The 21,866-nt window shown below is 40.8% G+C and overlaps 1 protein-coding gene across 1 annotated transcript in view; it reads left to right on the plus strand.

Moving 5' to 3' along the window:
• Positions 1-21,866, plus strand: part of LOC139375114 (lipid droplet associated hydrolase) — a 64,784-nt gene that overhangs the window by 37,538 nt on the left and 5,380 nt on the right. The window contains exons 5-6 of the mRNA XM_071116589.1: positions 13,513-13,753; positions 21,134-21,216. Of these exons, the coding sequence (XP_070972690.1) occupies positions 13,513-13,753; positions 21,134-21,216 (324 nt within the window). The remainder of the gene's footprint in view (positions 1-13,512; positions 13,754-21,133; positions 21,217-21,866) is intronic.

The raw sequence follows: 21,866 nt of genomic DNA on the forward strand, positions 1-21,866 counted from the left end.
CTGCAATGAAAATGACTTTCTGACAAAACGTCAAACTTATAATGAAAATGTAGCTTTACTCTTACCCGTATACATGAATGAACGCTTCTCCCTCTCTGTCATGGATGCCATGGTTGCTCTTAGTTTGAAGATGTAATCCAGAGACAGGTGTTTTATACAACAGCCATCCTTGTTCTTTTTTCGACTCCCACTGCATTTGCAATCATACTCTGCTTCCACCGGACACAACTCTGTCAACTTCTTCCGTGACAACAACACTGATGATCGCCGTATCTTCCCCATCACTTTCATCAGAAGACTCTACAATGTCTAGTTCATTTTCAGAGCCAGAAAGAGTCAGCATTGCACAATCGTCCATCAGAATTTTTTCCACAAAATCTTTGTTGATAGTGCCTTTTAAATTCAGTTGTGAGCAGTAGCAACACTTTTGCAGTTCTTCGGGATATCTTTCAAAACATCTGCGGTATAATGGATCATCTACACATACTGAGCAGCTCATGTTATAGACTGAAGCATGCTACATGGCAGACCTATCCGAACTCATCTCTCGGCATGTCCAGCCAGTCCATTATCTCAATCAATCATGGCTAGCGGGAAGGTTCCTGACTTTTTCTGTGGCTTAACAATTTTATTCGTATTTACAGATGGCATGCAAGTTTGTTATTAAGGCACATTAAAGTTCACAGTTCTTGTTCCAGAAGGAATTTCTGCCAAAATGTTCAAATGCCTCTCCTGTGAAGTAGTGATGTGTGACATACGCCTAGCTTCCTGGAACGGGTCACATTTTGGTGTTACAACCTGAATTTAAAATGAAAAGCTGAAATATCTTGAGTCAAAAAGTATTCAACCCTTTGTTATGGCAAACCAAAATAAGTTCAGGAGTAAAAATGTGCTTAACAAGTCATATAATAAGCTGTGTTGACACACTCTGTGCAATGATAGTATTTAACACACAATTATCTGTAATGTCCCTCAGTCAAGCAGTGAATTTCAAACACAGGTTCAACCACAAAGACATGGAGGTTTTCCAATGCCTCGCAAAGAAGTTCTTGTATTGGTAGATGGGTAAGAAAAAAGCAGACATTTAATACCCTTTTGAGCATGGTGAAGTTGTTAATTACATTTTGGATGGTGTATCAATACACCTGTCATTACAAAGATACAGGCATCCTTCCTAACATTTGCTGGAGAGGACGGAAACTGCTCAGGCATTTCACTATGAGACTAGGGCTGTGGCGGTCATGAAATTTTTTCAGCTTGTGATTGTCAAGCAAATCAATGCCGGTCTCACGGTAATTGACCGTTAATTAACATAAACACATTTAGCCTCTCCTGGCTTCCACCCATAGCCTACAAGCTACTGATGCAGACCTTTGGAACATCTACATTTTAAAAAGTCTAATAAATCCATCTAATATAGCCTACACTATCACAATAAATCCATTATTAATTTTATACAGGTCGAAAGAAACATGATATGAAGAAAATGTAGTCTATTTCAGACGAACAGAATAGCATACTCTGAGTTGTCCTTATGTTAGGTCCTGATCTGGCTATGTCATATGACTGTGTGCTAGTTCATAGTTAATTTAGCAGACAGGATTTGCTTAGAATTTCTTGACATTATTTTTATTTTATAGTATGAAGAATACAATTGAACATAGCTGAATAAAATAGAAAGGATATTTTCTCCAAACGATTTGAGGGAGTGCGCACATTCTGTGTTGAACGTTAACAAAGAAACAGGTATTCCTATATGCTTAATTTAGTTATTTATGTAACTTTAGTCGTGATACAAATGTTGGTCTATATGTTTTGATTTGTAATACATTTTAAGGTTGCATGATGCGACTCTAATGATGATTTGAAAAAAGTCACATGAAAGGCATGAGCTCTGCTTTGTTTGTTTTTTTGCGCAGGCTGTACACACTTCATCAGTCTCTCATTCACAATTTGACAAGCACTTGATAATGCCTCAAATTTCCTGGCTGCATCCCCTCTGTGTGGCCGTAATGCCCCCTATAAAAATCCATGCCTTTTGCGGCCAGTAGCCATTGTGCCCTTGGGATGAATATAATCATTATAATTCCCTTCTCCCGGGTGTGTGCCAAAGCAACTCTCTCTCACATGGCTCTCCGTCATGTGATCGGGTCTTTTTCACAGGCTGCAAGTGAAGACAGACACATCGGGGACGCAACTGCGCACATCCTTATCCATTTCCGAGGCGCATATTGAAGATATTGGAAGAACTGTCCACATTTTACTTTTCGTCAACCAACAAGATGAGTAGGCCTAACGAACAGCAAAAGCATTAGCCTATGTCAATCTACCATCCCCCATAGTACAAAAGTTGACCTATTCTATTCCGTGTGAGAAATAAATATTCCAAACAAAGTCTGGGACAGTTATGGGATGCGATATATCCCAAATGAATACAACCACTAGCATTAAAACCCAGTTTTAAGCAACGAGCCTGACGAAACAGATGTTCCATTAGCAGGAAAACACCATTCTCAAAAGTGACCACAAATGCGACTGTGCATGTAATGATTTTATTATAATTTTCACCATAAAAATGCACCTTTGACTTCCCCACCCGTTGTAAAGCGGATTAATGTGCTTCATTTTAAGTAATTATTTGGCCACTTTAGTTGTGATACAAACCTTATCAAAACATATAGGCCTATGGGCTAGGCTACTTGAGGTGTGTGACTGATTTGAAAAAGTTAAAAAAAAAAAGTAATCTATGCACTTCAATAGCGAATGGAGGACGCTTTTCCCATGCTTCCTTTTCATGCCAGCCAGGTAGTCTATACTCCTATTGTAAAGAGAAGCAACCTGCTTATTATTAGGAAAGTTGAGAAATAAATATAGTAGGCCTAGCCTATAGAAAGCTGATGGGATCTTCCTCTTTTTGATAGAGGCCATCACTCTGTTTTCTCACGCAATTGCATAGCCTATAGAAATGTTGCGCAACATGAGCTTGATTCGATTTTCGATTACATTTGTATTGATGTCAGAGTCATTAGAGGGACAATATAGTGCTTAGTACCAGGCAGTTAGCAAGTTTGGTAAAATGGCCATCAGCAGCATTAGAGCTTGGAAAAGCCTGATTACCGTTACTAAACGGTCACCTGGAATTTGACTGCCATCATGACTCGTGACCGCCGGTGTGACGGAAATACGGTTACTGTTAAAACAGATAGAGTTTAATGGCTGTGAAAGGAGAACACTGAGGATGGATCAACAGCGTTGTAGTTACTCCGTAATACTAACCTAAATGACAGAGTGAAAAGTTGGAATAAAAAATATTCCATTACATACATCCTGATTGCAATAAGGCACTTAAAAACTTGTTAGGGCTAGGGGTTCCGCTGGCAACAACATCCGCTGAAAACGCAGAGCACGAAATTCAAAAATATTTTTTAGAAATATTTAACTTTCATACATTCAATAGTGCAATACACCAAATTAAAGCTTAACTTCTTGTTAATCTACCCATCATGTCCAATTTCAAAAGGGCTTTACAGCGAAAGCACACCATATGATGATGTTAGGTCAAAGCCTAGTCACAAAGACACATACAGCCATTTTCCAGCCAAAGAGAGGAGTCAAAAAAAGCAGAAATAGAGATAAAATTAATCACTAACCTTTGATGATCTTCATCAGATGGCACTCATAGGACTTCATGTTACACAATACATGTATGTTTTGTTCGATAAAGTTCATATTTATATCCAAAAATCTCAGTTTACATTGGCGCGTTATGGTCAGTAATGTTGTGCCTCGAAAACATCCGGCGAATTTTCAGAGAGCCACATCAATTTACAGAAATACTCATCATAAACTTTGATAAAAGATACAAGTATTATGCACAGAATATAGATATACTTCTCCTTAATGCAACCGCTGTGTCAGATTTCAAAAAAGCTTTACGGAAAAAGCAAACCATGCAATAATCTGAGTACGGCGCTCAGACACAAAAACAAGCCATACAGATACCCGCCATGTTGTGGAGTCAGTAAAAGTCCAAAATAGCGTTATAAATATTCATTTACCTTTGATGATATTCATCAGAATGCACTCTCAGGAATCCCAGTTCCACAATAAATGTTTGTTTTGTTTGATAAAGTCCATCATTTATGTCTAAATACCTCCTTTTGTTAGGAGGTATTTAGGTTTTATGTATATGCTTGTCATTGGCAAGGACTAGGGAGTTTTTTAAGATAAAAATCAAATAAATAGAGCTAAGCAGAGGCAAAATCCTAGAGGAAAACCTGGTTCAGTCTGCTTTCCAAATTCACCTTTCAGCAAGACAATAACCTAAAAGGTAAGACCAAATGTACACTGGAGTTGCTTACCAAGATCACATTGAATGTTCCTGAGTGGCCTACTTACAGTTTGGATTTTAATCGGCTTGGAAATCTTTTGCAACACTAGAAAATGGCTGTCTAGCAATGATGAACAACCATCTTGACAGAGCTTGAAGAATTTAAAAAGGAGTAATGTGGTAAATATTGTGCAATCCAGGTGTGCAAATCTCTTAGAGGCATACCCAGAAATATTCACAGCTGTAGTCGCTGCCAAAAGGGATTCTAGCATGTATTGACTCAGGCTTGTGAATGCTTATGCCAATTAGATATTTATGTATTTCATTTTCAAGAAATTAGCAAAGATTTCTAAAACATGTTTTCACTTCGTCATTATGGGGAAGTTATTATTTGTGAAGAATCAACAACAAGTGGGACACAATCATGAAGTGGAACGACATTTATTGGATATTTCAAACTTTTTTAACAAATCAAAAACTGAAAAATTGGGCGTGCAAAATTATTCAGCCCTTTTACTTTCAGTGCAGCAAACTCTCTCCAGAAGTTCAGTGAGGATCTCTGAATGATCCAATGTTGACCTAAATGACTAATGATGATAAATACAATCCACCTGTGTGTAATCAAGTCTCCGTATAAATGCACCTGCACTGTGATAGTCTCAGAGGTCCGTTAAAAGCGCAGAGAGCATCATGAAGAACAAGGAACACACCAGGCAGGTCCGAGATACTGTTGTGAAGAAGTTTAAAGCCGGATTTGGATACAAAAAGATTTCCCAAGCTTTAAACATCCCAAGGAGCACTGTGCAAGCGATAATATTGAAATGGAAGGAGTATCAGACCACTGCAAATCTACCAAGACCTGGCCGTCCCTCTAAACTTTCAGCTCATACAAGGAGAAGACTGATCAGAGATGCAGCCAAGAGGCCCATGATCACTCTGGATGAACTGCAGAGATCTACAGCTGAGGTGGGAGACTCTGTCCATAGGACAACAATCAGTCGTATATTGCACAAATCTGGCCTTTATGGAAGAGTGGCAAGAAGAAAGCCATTTCTTAAAGATATCCATAAAAAGTGTTGTTTAAAGTTTGCCACAAGCCACCTGGGAGACACACCAAACATGTGGAAGAAGGTGCTCTGGTCAGATGAAACCAAAATTGAACTTTTTGGCAACAATGCAAAACGTTATGTTTGGCGTAAAAGCAACACAGCTGAACACACCATCCCCACTATCAAACATGGTGGTGGCAGCATCATGGTTTGGGCCTGCTTTTCTTCAGCAGGGACAGGGAAGATGGTTAAAATTGATGGGAAGATGGATGGAGCCAAATACAGGACCGTTCTGGAAGAAAACCTGATGGAGTCTGCAAAAGACCTGAGACTGGGACGGAGATTTGTCTTCCAACAAGACAATGATCCAAAACATAAAGCAAAATCTACAATGGAATGGTTCAAAAATAAACATATCCAGGCGTTAGAATGGCCAAGTCAAAGTCCAGACCTGAATCCAATCGAGAATCTGTGGAAAGAACTGAAAACTGCTGTTCACAAATGCTCTACATCCAACCTCACTGAGCTCGAGCTGTTTTGCAAGGAGGAATGGGAAAAAATGTCAGTCTCTCGATGTGCAAAACTGATAGAGACATACCCCAAGCGACTTACAGCTGTAATCGCAGCAAAAGGTGGCGCTACAAAGTATTAACTTAAGGGGGCTGAATAATTTTGCACGCCCAATTTTTCAGTTTTTGATTTGTTAAAAAAGTTTGAAATATCCAATAAATGTCGTTCCACTTCATGTTTGTGTCCCACTTGTTGTTGATTCTTCACAAAAAAATACAGTTTTATATCTTTATGTTTGAAGCCTGAAATGTGGCAAAAGGTCGCAAAGTTCAAGGGGGCCGAATACTTTCGCAAGGCACTGTATATTGGTTAGTTAGTATTATTCTTTCATTAGGGTGTGTCTGAGCCTATGCAGTTTGTTCAGTGTTTAAGCACCAGCCTCTTCTTTCTATAGTCTTTAGAACATTCTTCTGTTCCACTGGAAGAGGAGCTGCTTCCCATCAAAACTACCGCTTTACACATCAAAGCTCACCTGTGTCCCTCTGCGCACCCTCTTTCTCTCTGTCTCTCTTTTGCTCTCAAACCTACTACATTTTCTCTCACGCTCACACTCACACTACCACATATTGGTATCTTTTAACATCTCCATTAATCTATAGTTACAAGGCTACATTGGTACTCAATGTTGAAGTATTGCCAAAGCGAGCCATGAAATTAGAAGATTAATGATGAAGCAACATTGATTATTTTAAAAGGGAGAGCCTCTAATTGAGCCCCACTGTGGACGCGTCATAATACCCATAAAACATAGCGATTAAACACCAAAATGGTTACAACTGTTTTTTCACCATTCATTTTATCCAATGTGGATTTTAGAAACACTTTTAAATAAGGCCTGTGTTTCGTGTAAATTACCCTGGTGTGAATTTTTGATAACTTTGTAAATCTCTCTTGGACAAGGTGACTTTTTTTTATCAATAGATTCGTCTAGCTAGCTAGCTACTTTCTACTTTAATCTAAAATGAAAGATCTATTGAATTTTTTAAATGTACTGTTCCATATTTTATTTAACTAATATTTGGTGTCTTGTTTATGCATTTGGTCTTGTGTCCTGTACAGCATACTATCCTCGTAGCAGTAAAGATATTTATAATGTGCCATGAATACTATGCTAGTTTTTTTTAAAGAAGCTATATAGCTAGCTAGCTATCTACCTAGATGATATTAGCAACATACCCTTATTTTACTAGATCCTCTTCTCCAGCCAGTGGAAGTCTTTATTTAATCCCTTATAATTTCTGCCAACTATATGAACAAGGTGAAATCGATTTCAATTCATGGTGTCAGAATGCACTGCTGTATTAAAGCAATTCAGATCTAATGTGTTGACATGTTCTCTTGCAGATTCAAAGCCAAATTAACTACTTGCAGAATGTATCTATAATCATGAATGAATAAGCGTATTTATTTGACAAGAATGCATCTAGTCACCCATCAATTCATCAAACACCTGAACTCAAACAATTACATTGTTTTAAGGAAATCAAAATTGAAAACAATGCATACACAGCTCTAGAATAAATTAAGAGACCACTGCAAAATTATCAATTATTTCTCTGGTTTTACTATTTATAGGTATGTGTTTGGGTAAAATTAACATTTTTGTTTTATTCTATTAACTATTGACAACATTTCTCCCAAGTTCCAAATAAAAATATATTGCATTTATTTACAGAAATTGACAACTGGTCAAAATAACAAAAATGTTGTAGTGTTGTCAGACATGGAATAATGCAAAGAAACTTAGTTCATATTCATTTTTAAACAACACAATACTAGTGTTTTAACTTAGGAAGAGTTCAGAAATCAATATTTGGTGGAATAACCCTGATTTTCAATCATAGCTTTTATGTGCCTTGGCATGCTCTCCACCATTCTTTCACATTGATGTTTGGTGACTTTATGCCACTCCTGGCGAAAAAATTCAAGCAGCTCGACTTTCTTTGATGGCTTGTCACCATCCATCTTCCTCTTGATCACATTCCAGGGGTATTCAATGGGGTTCAGGTCTGGAAATTGGGCTGGTCATGACAGGGTCTTGATCTGGTGGTCCTCCATCCACACCTTGATTGACCTGGCTGTGTTGCATGGAGCATTGTCTTGTTGGATAAAACAATCCTTGGAGTTGGGAAACATTGTCAGAGGAGAAGGAAGCACGTTTTCAACCAGGACAACCTTGTTCGTTGCTTACTTCATGCGTCTTTCACAAAGACAAATCTTCCCGATTCCAGCCTTGCTGAAGCACCATCATCACAGATCCTCCACCAAATTTCACAGTGGGTGCGAGACCTGGAGAGTCCTACAAGCCACAGTGTCTCACACCCACTGTGAAATTTGGTGGAGGATCGGTGATGTTATCAAATCAGGAGAAGAACCAGTGAAACAAGCAGCATAGTGAATATGGGTGAATGTGGGGAGGGGCTAATAGAGATAAGCTGGTGAGTTCCAAAGTGTCTGAAGTTGAGGGGCATGGGGCATAAAAGGCATAGTGTGGAATAAAGGGTATCTAGAGTGATGGATGCCCATGGAATAAACATAAAATGGGGTGCTGGAGTGCTTCTGCATCCTTTTTAGGTTGTTGTCACAAGTATCCGGCGAATGTCCAGTCATACTCGGGGTCTCAGCGTGTGTCCCTCGGCGTCATTCCGTCTCAGTTGCAGCATTAAAATCGTGGTCATTGTGTGTCTGTGTATCACAACATTAAAGACAATTACAATGAGTGAATACAGTATTTCCACAAATTGAGCCATAGACAATACAACTTCATATTTGAGGACAGCATTTTGTTGACAACATGGGGGTATACACTATGTCTACTATGTGTGAATGATGGAAGAATCTTACCCCAGCTATAGGTCCATTTGAGTGTGCATGTTCATTTAGGGATGCTTGCTCTCAAAGTCCTGCTTGCATGTCTTCAGGTCTGCATCTATAAAGTTAAAGTTCAAAATGGAGGAAGTTAACAATTTGTGGCTTAGATTGAAGTTGACACAAAAGATAAACTAAGCAATACGATGCAACAAACTACTACCCATTTGAAAGACTGTACCACTCAGGCCAGTACAATAGCCTGCACATGGAGAGGAACCTAAAGGCACATACAGTACCAACCAATACTACTCACTGACAGACAGGGCAGGTGTGGACCCGTGCTGTCTTGGCTGCAGCCTTCTGGTTCGCAGCTGCTCCCTTCTTCTTAGCAGCCACCGCCATGGCATCAGTCAACAAGTTCAACTCCAAGAGAGTGGAGCATGCGTTTATATATAATTGTGTTTCAGGTTGAAAGAGCTTGCCTACATTGAACAAAAATATAAAGCAACATGCAACAATTTAAAAGATTTTGCTGAGTTACAGTTCATATAAGGAAATCAGTCAATTGAAATAAATTCATTAGTCCCTAATCTATGGATTTCACATGACTGGGAATACAGAAATGCATAGGCTGGTCACAGATACCTTAAAAAAAGGTAGGGCCGTGGATCAGAGAACCAGTCAGTATCTGGTGTGACCATCATTTTCCTCATACAGCGTGACACATCTCCTTCGCATAGAGTTGATCAGGCTGTTGATTATGGCCTGTGGAATGTTGTTCCACTCGTCTTCAATGGCTGTGCAAAGTTGCTGGATATTGGTGGGAACTGGAACACGTTGTCGAACACGTCAATCCAGAGCATCCCAAACAAGCTCAATCGGTGACATGTTTCGTTAGTATGCAGGCCATGGAAGAACTGGGACATTTTTAGCTTTCAGGATTTGTGTACAGAGCCTTGCGACATGGGGCCGTGCATTATCATGCTGAAACATGAGATGATAAATGTGGATAAATGGCATGACAATGGGCCTCAAGATCTCGTCACAGTATCTCTGTGGATTCAAATTGCCATCGATAAAAATGCAATTGTGTTCGTTGCCTTTGGCTTATGCCTGCTCACACTATAACCCCACCACCACCACACTAGGTTCACAAAGTTGACATTAGCAAACTGGTCTCCCACATGACACCATACACGCTGTCTGCCATCTGCCCGGTACAGTTGAAACCAGGATTTATCCATGAAGAGGACACTTCTCCAGTGTGCCAGTCGCCATCGAAGGTAAACATTTACCCACTGATAGCGGGTACGATGCCGAACTGCAGTCAGGTCAAGACCCTGGTGAGGAGGACGAGCACGCAGATGAACTTCCTTCTCTGAGACAGTTTTTTGGGTTGTGCAAACAAACAGTTTCATCAGCAATCTGGGTGACTGGTCTCAAGACGATCCCGCAGGTGAGGTAGCCGGATGTGGAGGTCCTGGGCTGGCGTGGTTACACGTGGTCTGCGATTGTGAGGCCGGTTGGATGTACTGCCAAATTCTCTAAAACAACATTGGAGGCAGCTTATAGTAAAGAAATTAACATTACATTCTGTTGCAACAGCTCTGCTGCAGTCATAATGCCAATTGCATGTGCCCTCAACTTGAGACATCATTGTGTTGTGTGAAAAAACTGCACATTTTAGAGTGCCCTTTTATTGTCCTCAGTAATGATCATGCTGTTTAATCAGCTTCTTGATATGCCACACCTGTCAGGTGGATGGATTATCTTGGCAAAGGATAAATGCTCACTAACAGGGATGTAAACACATGTTTGCACAACATTTTAGAGAAATAAGCTTTTTGTACATTTGGAACATTTCTGGGATATTTTATTTCAGCTCATGAAACATGGGACCAACACTTTACATGTTGCGTTTATATTTTTGTTCAGTTTAGTTGAGAGGTGATAAGACTCAGGCACACCCGTTGGCCCCCAAAAAAAGCTTGTTTTGTACGTAAATGTAGTCATGTAACCAGGCTAATGTTGCTAACTAGCTAACCATGAGCTAGCTTACTAAATAACAGGCATTTTCAATGTAGAACTTGCCCAAGACAGTTCACAGAATTGTCTATTTAAACAACTTTAGCCAATTTATTCATTATAAAATGTAGCTAACATTAGATAGTTAATCCAAAGATTCTTACGTTTGCCTCGATTCGGCAGTCTCTTCCAAATCATCATGGCCCTGGTGAGTGATGTTAGGCTGGACACATTACAACGCTTTTTTCTGATAAAAACTAGTTCATTGCATCAGCCGTGGAGCCCAGTTTCATAATATGACCATATTTCTCAGCTGCTTGCCGTCGTTTTGAAGCAATCACAAAAAAACAGACCTTATTTTAGGGCATTTTTCACCCTGCCAGCTCCTATTAGTTCTATTGAGCACCGTGGCACCAACTCGCCTTCCGAACATTCTATTCCCAGCTTATTGTTCTACGTCACAATGCCTTCGCTATTGTTGGCAGTGAGACCTGCTCACGTTGTTGGTAGATAAAATGTAAACATCAACAAAAAATTACTCATGGAACTCTGAGGTCGTCCCATTGTTTCCTATAGGGGAATTACCAAATATCACCAAATATCTCACAATGTGTATATTTAGATTTGTTTCAAGTCGGACGCCATTTTAATCATGAATATCTCCTCTTTCTAATTATGTAAGTCTGGGCAGCGAGCTTGGTTGTCATCAAATGCTAGCCCCAAAAAACGTTTTGCCCGTGGAACGCTGAGCTCCCCCCATTGTTTTCCTATGGAGACGCATGCCGGTCTATTTCACCAAATATCTCACTGTGTATATTTAGATTTTTTCAAGTCGGGCACCATTTTAGTCATGAAAATCTCCTCTTTGTAATTATGTAAGTATGGGTAGCGAGCTTAGTTGTCATCAATCACTAGACCAGAAATAGTCAGAAGTTTTTCATTATGCAGACATAAGCACAGTTGACACCATCGAGGTGCTGATGTTTACTTTCTACACAAGTAGTTTTTTTCCAGTTTCGTCTGACGAACAGATAGTAGTGGTCAAATAAAAAGGGTACATTTTTCTTGTGCTGGAATCGAATTCCAAGCATCACTCCAGTCAAAACAGGCTCTGTGAACATTCGATTCCATTCATTTGCTATGGGAAATAGCCAACGTTCTTTTGCCGTTTTTCAGCCTTGGGTGAATTTTGACTCGTTCTATTGTCCAGCCTAGTGATGTGAAGCTTGAGACATTAATTTTTAGTTCTGTATGATAGCCACATTAGCAGCTAATTAGCATTTTGTTTTGATGGTGGTAAATATAGGCGAATATATTGATAAAAGTCACCTTGCCCGAGTCAGATTTACACGGTTATCAAAACGTCATGCCAGGGTAAGCCTACACGAAACACAGCCTTATTTGAAGTGTTTGTAAAATCTGATAAAATGAATGGTGGAAAAAACGATTGGAACCATTTCCGTGTTTGACCGCTAGGTTTAATGGGTATTATGACTCATACTGTGGTAAACTATGAACGTCACAGGTTTCACAGTAGTAGATCACTGTTAATGCATGCTATTATGTTATCTCTTAATATGTGGTTGCTTGCCCCCGTCCCCCTCCCCATGTAAAAAAAGCAGACTTTCTTCCTACTATCTGGTCTTAAGGGGATGCCTTAGTCTTTTAGTGAGTTTGTTTCACTCACATTGGAGGATGGCCTTTCTCTCTTCCTCCCTCCTCTTCCTCCCTCCTTCCTCCCTCCTTGTCCCCCTCTTCACCCCTTTTACCCCTACATTTAAACCTATCCTTCCGCCCACCTCTCCATCCATTCCTTATGTCCCTGGTGCAGTCCTTGAAAAGGAGTTAAACCTCCGGGTCCCCATAAGGATCTCTGGATCTAGTTAATCAATCCCTGCTTTGAACTGGTAAGAAAAAGAGAAATACAGCAACCACAAAGGATGGATAATATTCACATCCTTGCTCTCTCTGGGTCGATGACTGACTGTTATGTTGAGGTTTATCACTCTTCCAGTCTGCTGCTGGCCAAACAGTGGCAGGTGCTTCCTGTTTCCTAGGACTAGTGTCTTTTCTCTCTGACTCTCATTTTATCTATCTATCTATATACAGTATCTATCTCTCTCTCTTTCACTTTTTCTCTCTCCTCTTTTATTTGTTCTCCAGCTCATGTAAGTACATGCGTTGCCCATGTCACGCCCTCTCTTTTTCTGGACCTCTCATCGCTTTTACCGCTTTCATTCTACCACTACGACACACACATGCTCTCACCAACAATATATTTATTTATTTATCTCTCTCTCTCTCTCTCTGTGTCTTTGTCTCTCTTTCTCTCCATCTGTTTTGTCTTTTATGCCCTTGCTCCTCCACTTAAGCAACTCCTTCTTCACATAGTGCCCCCTGGCAGCACTAGTGTAGCATAACATTAGAGTTGCACACAACCTTTAACTCTAGACTGAATGTTTCAATAAGATACCTGCACATTGTCAAAAAGTTTGGAAAAATCCAAAACCAAATTCATTGTATTTATTAAAACATGATGCCCAAAAAGTGCAATAGTCCATCTTTAAAACTGAAGCCATAAAAAGCTGAAGTTAGGTGAAGGTCTGTGAATGTCATAGACTATCTATGCTTCTATATTTATTGTAAGACACACTGAATGAATGCATAGAAGAAGGAGGTTTAAGTTGGGTATTGCTAACATCCTTTCTTCTACACGTTCTTGTGCAGGTGGTGAAGTCAGTGATGCTGTTCCCCACCATCGAGCGCATGGCGGCGACCCCTCAGGGAAGGGTCATGACCCCGGTGCTGTGCCGCCTGCGCTATGTGGCTTACCTGCCCATCTTCCTCCTCTCTCTTCTACCTGATGTACTCAAGGCCTTCATGGTGAAGCTGGTCTTCGGAGGGCTGCGTTCACTGGACCACTCGACCGTGCCGCCTACTGTTAGCCTCATTAATGTGGACACCGCTGGTGAGTCTCTCCCTCTGTTCAATTCAGTTTGATTTCACTTCAGAGCCAAAGAAGAAGGGGAAACGAGTGAACTCAAGCTTTGTCAAACTACAGTGATTAACCTGTCCATGTAAAGACAATCACATTTTGGCCTGTCTATATTATAATTTTCATAGTCTGTACATGCTCACAATTACAGTTGAAGTCGGAGGTTTACATACACCTTAGCCAAATACATTTAAACACAGTTTTTCACAATTCCTGACATTTAATCCTAGTAAAAATTCCCTGTCTTTGTTCAGTTAGGATCACCACTTTATTCTAAGAATGTGAAATGTCAGAATAATAGTAGAGAGAATGATTTATTTCATATTTTATTTATTTCATCACATTCCCAGTGGGTCAGAAGTTTACATACACTCAATTAGTTTTTTTTAGCATTGTCTTTAAATTGTTTAACTAGGGTCAAATGTTTCGGGTAGCCTTCCACAAGCTTCCCACAATAAGTTGGGTGAATTTTGGCCCATTCCTCCTGACAGAGCTGGTGTAACTGAGTCATGTTTGTAGGCCTCTTGCTCACACACACTTTTTCAGTTCTGCCCACAAATTGTCTATAGGTTTCAGGGCTTTGTGATGGCCTCTCCAATACCTTGACTTTGTTGTCCTTAAGCCATTTTGCCACAGCTTTGGAAGTATGCTTGGGGTCATTGTCCATTTGGAAGACCCATTTGCGACCAAGCTTTAACTTCCTGACTGATGTCTTGAGATGTTGCTTCAATATATCCACATCATTTTCTTTCCTCATGATGCCATCTATGTTGTGAAGTGCACCAGTCCCTCCTGCAGCAAAGCACCCCACAACATGATGCTGCCACCCCTGTGCTTCACAGTTGGGATGGTGTTCTTTGGCTTGCAAGCCTCCCCCTTTTTCCTCCAAACATAACGATGGTCATTATGGCCAAACAGTTCTATTTTTGTTTCCTCAGACCAGAGGACATTTCTCCAGAAAGTTCGATCTTTGTCCCCATGTGCAGGTGCAAACCGTAGTCTGGCTTTTTTATAGCGGTTTTGGAGCAGTGGCTTCTTCCTTTCTGAGCGGCCTTTCAGGTTATGTCGATATAGGACTCGTTTTACTGTGGATATAGATGCTTTTGTACCTGTTTCCTCTAGCATCTTCACAAGGTCCTTTGCTGTTGTTCTGGGATTGATTTGCACTTTTCGCACAAAAGTACGTTCATCTCTAGGAGACAGAACGCTTCTCTTTCCTGAGCGGTATGACGGCCACGTGGTCTCATGGTGTTTATACTTGCGTACTATTGCTTGTAAGGATTAACATGGTAACTTCAGGCATTTGGAAATTGCTCCCAAGGATGAACCAGACTTGTGGAGGTCTAGAATTGTTTTTCTGAGGTCTTGGCTGATGTCTTTTGATTTTCCCATGACGTCAAGCAAAGAGGCACTGAGTTTGAAGGTAGGCCTTGAAATACATCCACAGGTACACCTCCAGTTGACTCAAATGATGTCAATTAGCCTATCAGAAGCTTCTAAAGCCATGACATAATTTTCTGGAATTTTCCAAGCTGTTTAAAGGCACAGCCAACTTAGTGTATGTAAACTTCTGACCCACTGGAATTGTGATACAGTGAATCTATCTGTAAACAATTGTTGGAAAAATTACTTGTGTCATGCACAAAGTAGATGTTCTAACCAACTTGCCAAAACGATAGTTTGTTAACAAGAAATTTGTGGAGTGGTTGAAAAATTAGTTTTATTGACTCCAACCTAAGTGTATGTAAACTTCCGACTTCAACTGTATGTGTATATTCTCCTACAGTGTTCTCTTTTATCCAGTAGTGACTTCCCCCATAAAACGTTGCGTGTGAATCTCATGTTGCTTTATCCAGTCTTTTGAAAGAAGAAAGAAAGTATCTCCGTTTTGGCACACGAAGGCATACATTACTGTAGCATCAGGAGATACGATGTTTGTAATTAGGTTTATATAAAGCAAAGATAATCCCAGCTGGGAGTGGCTGCCAAGAGGAGGATGGCATATTTCACTGTCAGAGATTATATGTTATTTATTACAACTCCTAGAATATATCCCCTCCTCTTTATTTGCCAGATGATTGCTGGGGTATGGGTATAAGCGGGAGTAATTAAGACCGCTCCTTGGAGGAGGAGATGAGCCAGCCATCCCTCCTTCCTGCACAGAGTGGAGGAAAGCTCACTCTCTCTTTCCCTCGGATTTGAAGTGCGCTGTGTTTTCCCCCACGTCTGTCCTGGGAGGGGAGAGATTGATGTTGTGGCGGCCCGAGGGCCTATGCCAAAAAAAGTCTCTACAGCAAGTAGCCATGCCCTCAGTCTCTCCTGTGAGGTTAGAAAGCCTCTTCTTCTTCTTGCCTCTGTTGAGCATGTTTTTTATCATTAGCACTTCCCTTTAATTTGCTTTTGGAATTTTTATTCCCTCATGGTCAAAATGCTTTGCGTTTTCCTGCTCAATTAATTATATTCGGACTAGTTAAATAAGGCTTTAAACAACCTAAATTCTTAATGGTTTTATACCTTTTTTCGAAAGAGAAGATCATTTTTCTTTGATTTCTAAAGGCAAGGTGGAATAGAGTTGTTCCTTATTGGTGTTGCGCTATTGAACATTGGCCCTTGGCTACAGATGGTTCTCTGTCATGTGTTACATACAGTATATAATAAATGGCCAGTTGACAGGCCTAATTAGCAAAACATGTTGCGATTAGATGGAATTTCCTGCGTACATTTCAGCGTTTATTTTTTCTGAAATCCCTCGCAAAGAAGCAGAGAACGTTGATGTTTTGGTGCTGAAGGAGGGTTCTGGGTGCTCAATAGCAGTAGCAGTCACAGGCCGCCACCATTATTATACAGCTTTGAAGGGAAAGCAATAGTCTGTACCCCATTTCTTAGCTTGTACTGCTCAAGACAATTGAGTTGACCATAAATTGTAGCCTAATGGCAATTATTATACAATACGAAATATATAGAATTTTGTTCACACTTTATTGTTTGAAGTATTCATTTGATTTATTTAGTAAGTATAGCTTACTTATTAACTGAACTGTGTCACAGACATTCCATCCCACCCATCTGTCTCTTGGAAAACAATATTTGTTTGTTCTTCAGCTTATTTGAACACATCTCATTGTTCTCTCATTCCTGCATGCCTTTGCTTGTTGCTGGTATTCATCCTGTTTGCTGGTGAGTTGGCAATCTAGTCAGAGACTGACTCCACAGCCTGTCTCTTCAGACTCCGGGGCCAAGTGGAACATACTTAGCAGCATATACATCAGGAGCACAGCAGGAAGGGGATTAAACTCCTCTAAGCAGGCAACCTTGCACCAGGTAGAGCAATGTCATCACTCAGCTGGAGGGAGACTGGCCTTTTTTCTTCTTAAGGAAGTCCAAGTAACACAGTGAACAATATCCTCTCCACGTACTCCATACTGGGAAGAGGGATGTGCAGCACGAAGAGAAAGTCTTGCACTAACTTTCTTTGATATGTGTAATGTTTTGCCATCATTACCTAAACACAGGGTAAATGTGACTGGACTTCTCAACTTCCTCATTGTACTGGTCTTTGCTGATTGCATGAGATTGTATATGTTATAAAATCGATGTTATGCTACAGGTAGATTACAACCTCACAAAAACAGCAAGATGATAGCCTGTTTCAGGCTGTTTCAGGTGGGAGTGTTTCGCTATAGTAAGGCACTGTAGCTACTTATTAGTGCTGGCAGCAGCAGTGAGACAGTGGTTTCAATCTGATCTGGGATCTGTGCTGCTGATTCTCTCTGGTCTTATCTCCACAGCCAGTCACTAACGAGCCACATGTGTGAGGATCTGTAAATTGGGCTGGAATGCCATGCCCTACCAAGTACAACCCCCCCCCCATCCAACCCCCAACTCCACTGATAGAGATAAGGGAGCTTGCTACAGCTGGGGATGTCTCCCCCAACAGATCTCATGGACAGGTTGGATTCTCCCTCCCCTTAGCTCACCCCCCCCCCCCTAAAGTTCCTATTACTCTTACTCTCTTTGTCATCCCATCTGTTTTCCTTACTGTGCTCTAATTCATCTTTACTTACATGCAACTCAAGCTGCATCACAAGTCTTCCATTGACATTGATGCATGATTTACCTTGACTTCCTCAAGTTAGGATTCTGTCCTCAGTCATGTGTTACAGAAAGACCAGGAACGTAGCCTAGAGGTTACTATGCTCAAACTTGACATGTGAGTGACTGTGGTAAACAGAATATTTTAAACATAATATTGCTGATATCGGCAGGTACACATGAGTCACCATGGCTACGCACGGAGGAAGGGGGTACAGATTTTGTTTTCTGTCATAATACGCAGATAACTGGCCATTTGTGAGAGATCAAACATCACCCAACCCAAATGCCTAAAGGCTTTGAAATCAAGGTGTATTTGCGTTGAGGTTGGTTTTTCCTATATCACCATATACAGTACAGTATATTCTCTCAAAATAGTATAACATCTACCTGAAACAGCATCTAGTTGGTTTCGGTGAATACTCAATGCATTTTTTACTTAAAGCCACACTGTCAAATGTGCATACCATCAAAGAGGAATAATTTATTTTGATGTAGTATTGCTCCATATGCAACAGTAAGGCTGTGTAACTAAATGGAAGTATATTAACCATTTATGAGTAATTACACAATGGTGGGAAGAGAAACTATTCAGCTTGACAAGGTTAAAGACCTTTGGAACCAAGGGGATGCTATCATGAAGTAATTTACACACTCAGAAAAAGCTGGATTTTACAGAGAGTGAAGATTTACGGAGATAGTTAAAAATGTGTGTGGAATGTAGGAAGTAGCCCATAAAGACCCGGGGCAGCACCTCAAGATGTCTCACAAACAGGAGTTACTGGTTGAGTTTTTCTAGACAGCTAGATGTTGATTGAGACAGGGTTACGGTGAGGTTTCAATGTTTCCTATCATTCGATCTATAATAGTCCCCCCCCCCCCCCTGTCTTGAGCGTCTGAAAGCACAGTCTCACAGAAGCTATGATTGACTCATCTTGGATGTACAATTGAATTGCTTATTAAATAGCCAGATGGTAATATAATATCACATTTTGATTTAATTGTCAAGGGAGACTGTATTTTAGAAACATATGTGCAGCACATCGGTTGAGATCCTTCAGGTTGCAGTGTGTCGCACAGTTTTTGCACAAATTGACACACACAATGCCTGCATTCACTAGGCCGTTCTCTCCTGTTGGCCATCCCTCTGCAGCATAAATCAGAGAGCTAAGTGTGTCCCTCTTGTTGCTGTGAAGCTGTTGAAACCCCCAACTCACCGGGATCTCTGGGAGACGTACAAGCTGCCTTACAACCTTGGGCTAAGCCCTCAAAATGTAGGAAATTACCTCAAAGACTAAACAAACCAGTGCTATATGAAAGAATCACACCCTCTTTACTGACTTGGAACTTTTCGTCTTTCACTCTTTCTGCCTCTCACCCTTGGCCTTTGGAGTAAGAAAAGCATTCTTTCTCTCCAGTCCTGTGCCAGGTACAAAGCGCTTCAAAGCCGGCACTCCACAATACAAGGCGACGCCGCTCACAGATTATGATTAATATGCGCACAAGTGGTGCAGATTTGCAAACGGACATTCGCTTCCTCCTCCTCGGAACAGCAAAATATGGAAATATGAGTGGCTAGCTATGGGGACCTGAATCCCCCCTCCCCCTTCCACACACAGACACACACACACAAACCCCCCACTGCCACCACCTCATCCAGAAAGGGACCGTGGCAGTGAGGAGATAGGCGTGAGTGATCACTCACAGGACAGGAGGATATTCGTACAGGATATTAACAGTTTTCTCATCCATATATTCCTCCCCAACCACCCACTGAGTACAGCCTAGAGATTACTCTCACTGAACATTTCCTTGAATCATTGTGTTGAGCAGAAATTAGCTATTCGGTTCGATGATTTTGTGTGTATGTGTTTGTGTGTGTGCAGCTTGCGTGTCTGAATTATTGATGGACTCTCAAAACTTCTGAAATAGCAGCAATATTTTCCAGCGAGTGCAGCTTTATAAAAAAAAAGTGTCCCTCGACTAATGTTTTTAATAAAAAGTTCATGCTGCTGAAAGGGAAATGTAATGGAACGTAGAATCAAAGGCATTGAGTTACACTGCTCTCTGGGGAGGGTTTTCCCCATCTTTCACTCACATTTTTACCGTTATCATTTCTGGTATCCAATGAACCATCCATGTTCTTCCCCATTATATTTTCCAGCTGTGTAAGATTGAGATGGATAATTGGGAGTTAGTGGGGGGGTGAGATACATTAATCTCTGATTTCTTAGTCCTCGTACTCTTTCCTTTGAATTTTTGTTGAATGTTAATACAATGATACTACACATGCCTGTGTGATACTACATGTCTGTCTGTGTGTTTTTACAGCTTGAGAAAATAGAAGGAACAGCGTTATACACTCAGTGGCCAGTTTATTAGGTACACCCATCAAGTACCCGGTCGGACCCCTGTAGCATGAAGGGATGCACCTGGTTAGCAACAATGTTCAGATATGCTGTGGCGTTCAAATGTTGCTCAATTGGTATCAAGGGACCTAACGTGTGCCAGGAAAACATTCCCCACACCATTACACCATCTGTATCGTTGACACCAGGCAGGATGGGGCCATGGACTCATGCTGCTTACGTCAAATCCTGACTCTGTCATCGGCATGACGCAACAGGAACCGGGATTCGTCGGACCAGGCAATGTTTTTCCACTCCTCAGTTGTCCAGTGTTGGTGATCGCCTGCCCACTGGAGCCGCTTCTTCTTGTTTTTAGCTGACAGGAGTGGAACCCGGTGCTTTTGTCTGCTGCAATAGCCCATCCATGACAAGGACCGATGAGTTGTGCGTTCCGAGATGCCGTTCTGCACACCACTGTTGTACTGTGCCGTTATTGGCCTGTTCGTGGCCCGCCTGTTAGCTTGCACAGATTCTTGCCATTCTCTTTCGACCTTTCTCATCAACAAGCTGTTTTCGCCCACAGGACTGCCGCTGACTGGATGTTTTACGTTTGTCACACCATTCTCGGTAAACCCTAGACACTGTCGTTTGTGAAAAGCCCAGGAGGCCGGCCGTTTCTGAGATACTGGAACTGGCGTACCTGGCACCAACAATTATACCATTCCTAGGTCACTTGTTTTGCCCATTTTAACGTTCAATCGGACAGTAACTGAATGCTTTATTACCTGTCTGCCTGCTTTATATAGCGAGCCATGCCCTAGTTTTATGAACCTAACCCTAACCTAATAAACTGGCCATCGAGTATGATAACAACAGCTTAATTATATGACTTGTTTTTCCTCTTTTATTTCAGCCAATGCTATGTACATGGGGAGTCAAGAGATGTTGGAAGTTCTGGAGAGAGACAACTTCACCATCAATCAAAACCTTGGCAAGGTAGGAAACATACGGTATATATTTAATGTTTATTGTGATCTTGTTGGAATATACAGTGCATTCGGAAAGTATTCAGACCCTTTCACTTTTTACACATTTCGTTACATTACAGCCTTATTCTAAAATCGATTAAATACATGTTTTCCTCATCAATCTACACACAATAACCCATAATGAAAAAGGGAAAACAGATTTTTAGAAATGTTTTTTTATTTTATTTAAAAAAATACTTTATTTACATAGATATTCAGACCCTTTGCTATGAGACTCAAAATTGAGCTCGGGTGCATCCTGTTTCCATTGATCATCCTTGAGATCAAATCAACAACAAAAACAATGTATTAGTCACAACAGGTACAACAGGTACAACCTTATGTTGTACAACTTGATTAAAGTCCACCTGTGGTAAATTCAATTGATTGGACATTTGGAAAGGCACACACCTGTCTATATAAGGTCCCACAGTTGACAGTGCATGTCAGAGTAGAAACCAAGCCATGAGGTTGAAGGAATTGTCCGTAGAGCTCAGAGACAGGGTTGTGTAGGGTAACAGATCTGGGGAAGGGTACCAAAAAATGTCTTCAGCATTGAAGGTCCCCAAGAACACATGGGCCTCCACCATTCTTAAATGGAAGAAGTTTGTAACCACC

This window comes from Oncorhynchus clarkii, chromosome 19 (assembly GCF_045791955.1).
Source record: "Oncorhynchus clarkii lewisi isolate Uvic-CL-2024 chromosome 19, UVic_Ocla_1.0, whole genome shotgun sequence".
Lineage (NCBI taxonomy): Eukaryota > Metazoa > Chordata > Actinopteri > Salmoniformes > Salmonidae > Oncorhynchus > Oncorhynchus clarkii.